We start from the raw sequence: 7,457 nt of genomic DNA, 5'->3' as shown, positions 1-7,457 counted from the left end.
TATAATGTACTCACATGTTGCTTAGTAGTATTAAAATTGTTGGTGCTCTAACTCATGAGTCTCAAGTCAAATTGGTACTCACGTGTTTTCTTTATATTTTTAAAATTTTGTATCGAATCAAATGTGGACAACTTTGGTGGAGCTAAGGGTGCTTGCCATTCTAGATAAGATTAAAAACACAGTAGAAGTTGGGAATTAGAAATTAATTCTTCTATATTTTATATATCCAGCTATGCAAAATATGCTTATAATTGCATGAAGTAACAAGACAAATCACGTACATATTTGACAATCCAAGTATATTTCCAATACACACATTTCTGGTCCAAACTTCAGTGTCGATTTTGGTAGAAGTTAGTACTCCATAATTTAGAACGTGAATAACGTGCATAAAATGTTGTGGAATATCATTATCACCAAATGCAAGTTGTGCTTTTTTGGGGGGAATTATATAGTATATGGTATATATGAATATACAATTACACTCAATGCAGGCCCTACAATGTAATATTTTTATTATTTCACTATTTTAGGATAGTAAAGAAAATTATAATTTTTGACCCACAAGAAAAAAACATTTGTGATATTGAGTTCTCTTCACAACTGATATTACTGTTAGGATTAGAGATAATATAATACTAATATTATTATAAATTATTATTATTATTATTATTATTATTATTATTATTATTATTATTATTATTATTATTATTGACGCTAATATCATGAAACTTTTCAAAAATTTATGTTTTTCCTCAAACTTTAAACTTGTCCTATAATACACGAACTTAAATAGTTGTTGAATTGTTCCACCAATGAAGGCTACATCTCATTTGTTCACATCACATAAGATATTGTTCCACTGAAAAATGATAGTAATGTGATTACAAAGTCCTTAAAAGTCAGATATGGTTATTCATCTCATTTATATGTAGTCGGATTTTGTCGCCGGCGAAAAAATTTTAAGAACTATTTAAGTTCGTGATATTATATGTCAAGTTTAAAGTTTGTGGGAAAAAACAAGTTTTTAGAAAATTTTGTAATAAATACCCCTTATTACTATTATTTACCACCGAAATATTTTCAAGCACAGTACGAGTGCTCGATATTTTTCAGGTTCTATATGAAAACTTCTTCAATCTTTGTAAATATTCACATTTTGCAAACTTTGTAATATGTCTCTAACTGGGCCTGGGCAATTTTAAATTTCCTATGTCGCAAACTTTTGTTGTGCAATTGGGCCTGGCCTATTTTGGTCCACACTGATAAATCTAATGGGCATCTGATGCAAGTTTGTAATTTTAGGCTCCTATTGGTATTATGGAAAATCAACATTTTGTAAAATTATTCGAAATATGGATTTCTTTTCCAGCCCATTTATAGATTTCCTAACATTCATATAATTTTAGTATTAATGACTGCACGCCTTTATGCCAAATCTACAAACTTTATCAAACTTAATATTTTAGCATTATGTCACAAAGGAACATCATTACTTAGAGTTGGATCCAAAAAATCAAAACGGAGACACCAAATATATGTTAAAATGTCGTTGAGAGTTGGGCCATTTTTTATCCTCACATGTACCACTCACTCACTACAATCTCCTCCACCCATTTCATAATCTTCATCACCATCACTAATTTCCTCTCTTACTACACTCCCTCTCTCCCTCTGATTCTCCATTTCTTACTTCATCACACCAGTCATGGCTGCTGCTGTAAGCGCTGCAGTCTCTCTACCTTCCACCAAGGCCACCTCCCTTTCAGCTAGAACATCCATTATTTCTCCAGAAACCATCAATTTCAACAAGGTTTCATCTCTTCTTTCCTCTTCTTGCATGATTTCTTTTGATCTTCTGCATTTTATTTATGAAATTGCTTTAAACAGAATTCGCTGATAAAAAAAAATTCAATCTTTACAACTTTGCATCAATAAACTGAAAAAGGGGCTTATGCAAATATATCTATATCTCATCAGATTGCATTAATATGTTGGGAATTGTTTCTGTTGCATTGTATCTAAGCTATGGAATCTCACAGCATATGATAAGGGATTTAGCTCTACTGATTTACTGATAATTTCATCGTGGTTATATTTAACTTAATAACCTACAGATGGATTCTGATAATCTTGTGCATATGTAGGCCTCCTTACACTACAGAAATGTGTCGTCTACGGGTGCCAAGATGGCACCAATTAGAGCACAGGTAACCACAGAAGCTCCTGCTAAGGCTGAGAAGATTTCCAAGAAACAAGAAGAAGGGGTGATTGTCAACAAATTTAGGCCAAAAGAGCCATATGTTGGAAGATGCCTTCTTAATGTGAAACTCACCGGGGATGATGCCCCGGGCGAGACTTGGCACATGGTCTTCAGCACTGAGGGTACTCCTCCTCTACAAACATCCATGAACTTCAAATTTGTAGTGTACTAGTTTCATTCCTGTTGTTGAAATGTGTTTTCTTGAAGGTATAAATGTGTGTGTTGTTTCTTAGGAACTGATTTTGATGAGTATGTGTGTATGTTGAGCAGGGGAGGTGCCTTACAGAGAAGGGCAGTCGATTGGGGTGATCGCAGACGGCGTAGACAAGAACGGGAAGCCTCACAAGCTGAGGTTGTACTCGATTGCCAGCAGTGCCCTTGGGGACTTTGGAGACTCCAAGACTGTAAGGCTTCGCCGAATAGGAATATGTGTCTGTGATAGGAAATATATTTTTTAGAGCTGTTGTAGAAATTTAAGATATATTGGAAGTATGTTTGATTGTGCATTTCATGGGAATCCTTCCATCATATTCGGTTATGCTTCATTGCAGGTCTCTTTGTGTGTCAAAAGGCTTGTCTACACCAATGATCAAGGTGAAATTGTTAAAGGAGTTTGCTCGAACTTTTTGTGTAAGTAAACAATCCTATTGAGAATTGTGACCATGTTATGAGATTCTTAGCTTCCTTCTTAAATGCTATTGCTTGTGGTTGAATCGAGCGTCGAACATAAGTTGAATCGCTTTGTTATCAGGTGACGTGAAAGCTGGTGATGAAGTGAAGATTACTGGTCCTGTGGGGAAAGAAATGCTTATGCCGAAAGACCCCAATGCTACAATCATAATGGTTTGTTATTCATAATTGAGATCAATGTGTGAACAGTTTTCTTTATAAGGCATAAAAGTTGCATTGAGTTGATCTGGCATCGGTGTTTTGGTCTGACATGTGTAGCTCGGAACTGGAACTGGGATTGCTCCTTTCCGCTCATTCTTGTGGAAAATGTTCTTCGAGGAGCATGAGGATTACAAGGTAAACACAAATCAGCTAAAATCTTTTGCATAGCACGTTTTCTACCTTCAAACACTGTCACACACCAATTGGCTTCTTGAATTTCAGTTCAATGGCTTAGCATGGCTATTCTTGGGTGTTCCAACAAGCAGCTCCTTGCTCTACAAGGAGGTAAGCTATTTTATCCCTATACCAAAACTTTAAAAAAAAGTGAGATTGAGAAATCTGCAAGATTAAGTGATTGAACTCGATTTCTTGTCCAAAAGAAGTTCTCATTATGCAGTTTGAATTGGTTATGTGATTAATGCTGTTGATCAATGTGGCCAGGAATTTGAGAAAATGAAGGAGAAAAACCCAGAGAACTTCCGGCTGGACTTTGCTGTGAGCAGAGAACAGACAAATGCCAAGGGGGAGAAGATGTACATCCAAACTCGGATGGCTGAGTATGCGGAGGAGCTGTGGGAGCTGCTCAAGAAAGACAACACGTTCGTGTACATGTGTGGGCTCAAGGGAATGGAGAAGGGAATTGATGACATTATGGTTTCCTTAGCTGCTAGAGACGGTAAGCTTCACTTGCCAAAACTCTTTAGGCATTATATATTAATTCTCATGCCTCATTCGATCTTCTTGTTTTTCGTGTATGAAGGTATCGACTGGGTAGAGTACAAGAGGCAGTTGAAGAAGGCTGAACAATGGAATGTGGAAGTGTATTAAGCTGTTGCTTGTATAAATGTTTTGTACAAAATTCAGCCCTACCTGCATTTTTCCTCTGTGCTCATCAGCTCATGTAATGCATTAAGCAGGGTACTGATCTTTAAACAAATGTTGCTTTTAACTTTTACTTCCATCTTTTAGCCCTGTATCAAACCAGCAAATTTGAAGATGTTTATAGAAATCAAAGATGATTGTTAAAAATTCAGTATAAATTAATCCTAGAAGTATTGCACAAAACAAAAGAAAATGTATATTTAATTTTCAGATCACTCTTCATACAAACAAGCGGTAGAAAAGACATAAAAAGTGATTGAAATATTATTAGTAAAACAACCCTTTACCGAGATGTTACATCATCCACTATTTATCATCATTACTGAGGTGAGGTGGACGGTTATACGACGTGGATAGTTGTTAATGCGACAGATAATCTATATTCTCACTTAGATCTTCTGGTGGTGAATCAAAATATCTCATTTATTAGTATGATTCTGTCTGAAAAAATATGTTTGAAATATGAGAGTCATACATTGGTGACAGTTTCTTATCCTCACTTGTGCCACTGCATTGGCTTTCCTATCTCCTCCACATATCCCTAATCTTCTTATTTCCCTTCTCTTACTCACTATACTTGTTACTCTCTATCTCTCTGATTCTTGATTTCTTATTTTGTAACAAAATATGGCTGCTGCTGTAAGTGCTGCAGTCTCTCTTCCTACCTCCAAGTCTGCTTCTCTTTCATCTAGAACATCCATTATTTCTCCAGAAAGGATCAATTTTAACAAGGTATTAATCATATGCACAAATTTTCTGCCTTTTATTCATGATAAAAAAAAATAGTCATGTATCTTAATCAGTTCTCAATCATGACTATATGCAGGCATCCTTGCACTACAAGAATGTGTCGTCTAAGGTTGCTCCTATAAGAGCTGAGGTGAGCACTGAGGCGCCTCCGAAGAAGGAGAAGCATTCCAAGAAACAGGAAGAAGGAGTAGTTGTCAACAAGTTCAGGCCTAAAGAGCCATACATTGGCAAATGCCTCTTGAACACCAAGATCACCGCAGACGACGCCCCTGGTGAAACATGGCACATGCTCTTCAGCACTGAGGGTATTATTATTCATTTCCCATCCCTCCTCCTAAAATCATAAATACTTCATTTTCTTGCTGATGAAGGAATTTAGGTAGTTACTTTGTTGAGTCCATGTTGCTCGAAACTGAACTAGTTGAGTGTTTTTGAGCAGGAGAGGTGCCTTACAGAGAAGGCCAATCGATTGGAATAATCCCGGATGGCATTGACAAGAACGGGAAGCCTCACAAGCTGAGGTTGTACTCGATTGCAAGCAGCGCCCTCGGTGATCTAGGAGACTCCAAGACTGTAAGCCTCCCTTCACGAACGAGATAGTACAGCGTCAATGCCTGTTTGTTTTTAGAAGAATTCAAACTAGCTACATCGATTTTTGATGCTTCGTTGCAGGTCTCCTTGTGTGTTAAGAGGCTTATCTACACCAATGATCAAGGGGAAATAGTTAAAGGAGTTTGCTCAAACTTTTTGTGTAACCACTCAAATCCTTGTTTAAATTAATGTGAGGGTTATGAATGTTGTTACCAAACCTTTCTCTGTTTCAGGCGACTTGACACCCGGTGCTGAGGTGAAAATAACTGGACCTGTTGGGAAAGAGATGCTTCTGCCAAAAGACCCTAATGCTACCATCATAATGGTAGGTTGTTCTTGCTTGACATCGTCTATCAACGTGTTGAATTTTCATCACCACAATCGTGTTGTCGTGTTGTAGCTTGCTACCGGAACTGGGATTGCTCCATTCCGCTCGTTTCTGTGGAAGATATTCTTTGAGAAGCACGATGACTACAAGGTAAACCTCAATGCACGGAAACACCTTTCATTAATCTCTCTTTTTGAGGCCTACAAATACAGATATGTATAGTTAATCAATCATGATGTTGTTGTATTGTAGTTCAATGGCTTAGCGTGGCTATTTCTGGGTGTTCCCACGACCAGCTCGTTGCTCTACAAAGATGTAAGAAACCGAATGATCATTTCCACACTCACATCCTAAATCAAGATGTGGGAGTTGATCAAATCTTGCCAGTTAAACTCATAACAATAATCATGTTGTGGTGGGCAGGAATTCACGAAAATGAAGAGTAAAAGTCCTGACAATTTCCGGGTGGACTATGCTATAAGCAGAGAAGAGACAAACGCGAAGGGGGAAAAGATGTACATCCAGACACGGATGGCTGAGTACGCAGAGGAGCTGTGGGAGCTGCTCAAGAAGGACAACACCTACATATACATGTGCGGGCTCAAGGGCATGGAGAAGGGTATCGACGATATCATGAGCTCGTTAGCTGCTAGAGATGGTAAAATCTACATCTAACAATAGTATAATGCTTAGCCATATATTCTGCTCTTGTTGAATTGTGTAATCCTTCAAAAACTCGAACATACTGCCTCATTCGATGTTCTTGTTTTTTGCTCGTCGTGTAGGGATCGACTGGGTAGAGTACAAGAGACAGTTGAAGAAGGGAGAGCAGTGGAATGTGGAAGTCTACTAATTCTTGTTGTATAATGTTGTTGTGTAAATGTATCACTCTTTGCTGCTGTAGATAGGTAACCTCTTTTTTGTCTTTTTTTTTTTGCAATTTGCTTTATTTTTGAATATTCATATTTGATATCTCATTCATCCACCTGATGATGTTGAGATTTTGAGGAACTATCACAGAGTTTAATTGGGAAGCAAATTATCAATCATTTTCACTGTTAATTGGCTTCTTTATTAGATAGTTGATACTATGATATATGGTGACTTGCATGAGTTTATGAAAGTTTTTAATAAGTTTATGTACATGCAAAATGTTATGTACATTTTTTAGTGTTTTCCATTAACAAAAATTGCTATATTAGGAAATCTGATACTACTACAAATCTACAATAGATGATCTTAGTGCTACTTTGAGATGTCACTGTTGTCTTAAGTTTTAATTGATCTTGATTATTTTCGAAAAATATAAATTCGTCAGTAATTTGTTTGGACAAATCATGCAACCGAAATTTAGGACAAACATTAGTTTTGGCTAGGATTTAAATGTTTCCAAAATTTGTATGTTAATTTTTCATTAATTCTCTTCACTGTTAATTAAAAACTAGAAGTTAAAGTTTACCTCACACAATCAATAATTTAACATCAAGTTAAGATTATGATAACACAAAAATAAGGTTTGATAAAAGCCTATAAGAAATTACTCCGAATTATTTAGTGTCATCAAAGTTATGACTTATGAGACACATTATTATTGCAATGGTAAATATTGATATTATCGTTGGAAGGAATTTTGAACTTTTTAAATTTTTTGGACCAAATTTAATTCAGCCATTTAAGGGTAATTTTGACAATTTTTTATACTTTTTATCTGTTTTCTCTCTTTTTTTTAATTTCTAAATAGTAGTACTATAT

At 36.2% G+C, this 7,457-nt stretch overlaps 2 protein-coding genes across 2 annotated transcripts; both read left to right on the top strand.

Moving 5' to 3' along the window:
* Nucleotides 1-1,567: 1,567 nt before the first annotated feature.
* LOC121774825 (ferredoxin--NADP reductase, leaf-type isozyme, chloroplastic) lies at nucleotides 1,568-4,109 on the top strand. The gene is made up of 9 exons (XM_042171683.1): nucleotides 1,568-1,813; nucleotides 2,148-2,385; nucleotides 2,534-2,667; nucleotides 2,815-2,893; nucleotides 3,015-3,106; nucleotides 3,212-3,289; nucleotides 3,377-3,439; nucleotides 3,596-3,830; nucleotides 3,915-4,109. The coding sequence occupies exons 1-9, from the start codon at nucleotides 1,709-1,711 to the stop codon at nucleotides 3,980-3,982; spliced, it is 1,092 nt and encodes a 363-aa protein (XP_042027617.1). The 5' UTR covers nucleotides 1,568-1,708; the 3' UTR covers nucleotides 3,983-4,109.
* A 414-nt stretch (nucleotides 4,110-4,523) lies between these two features.
* On the top strand, nucleotides 4,524-6,767 carry LOC121774826 (ferredoxin--NADP reductase, leaf isozyme, chloroplastic-like). Its single transcript, XM_042171685.1, has 9 exons — nucleotides 4,524-4,768; nucleotides 4,863-5,091; nucleotides 5,226-5,359; nucleotides 5,459-5,537; nucleotides 5,611-5,702; nucleotides 5,778-5,855; nucleotides 5,958-6,020; nucleotides 6,129-6,363; nucleotides 6,491-6,767. Exons 1-9 carry the CDS (start codon nucleotides 4,664-4,666, stop codon nucleotides 6,556-6,558), a joined length of 1,083 nt encoding a protein of 360 aa, XP_042027619.1. The 5' UTR covers nucleotides 4,524-4,663; the 3' UTR covers nucleotides 6,559-6,767.
* Nucleotides 6,768-7,457: the final 690 nt, after the last annotated feature.

Source organism: Salvia splendens, chromosome 17 (assembly GCF_004379255.2).
Source record: "Salvia splendens isolate huo1 chromosome 17, SspV2, whole genome shotgun sequence".
Taxonomy (NCBI): Eukaryota; Viridiplantae; Streptophyta; class Magnoliopsida; order Lamiales; family Lamiaceae; genus Salvia; species Salvia splendens.
Note: the sequence above shows the minus strand (reverse complement) of the source record. Positions and strands in the feature narration are given on the sequence as shown.

Coding starts and splice junctions, on each gene's coding strand:
- LOC121774825 (XM_042171683.1), top strand. CDS start 1,709: ATGGCTGCTGCTGTAAGCGCTGCAGTCTCTCTACCTTCCACCAAGGCC. Junction 2,894..3,014: donor AGTTTGCTCGAACTTTTTGT/GTAAGTAAACAA, acceptor CTTTGTTATCAG/GTGACGTGAAAGCTGGTGAT. Junction 3,290..3,376: donor AGGAGCATGAGGATTACAAG/GTAAACACAAAT, acceptor CTTGAATTTCAG/TTCAATGGCTTAGCATGGCT.
- LOC121774826 (XM_042171685.1), top strand. CDS start 4,664: ATGGCTGCTGCTGTAAGTGCTGCAGTCTCTCTTCCTACCTCCAAGTCT. Junction 4,769..4,862: donor AAAGGATCAATTTTAACAAG/GTATTAATCATA, acceptor GACTATATGCAG/GCATCCTTGCACTACAAGAA. Junction 6,364..6,490: donor CTCGTTAGCTGCTAGAGATG/GTAAAATCTACA, acceptor CTCGTCGTGTAG/GGATCGACTGGGTAGAGTAC.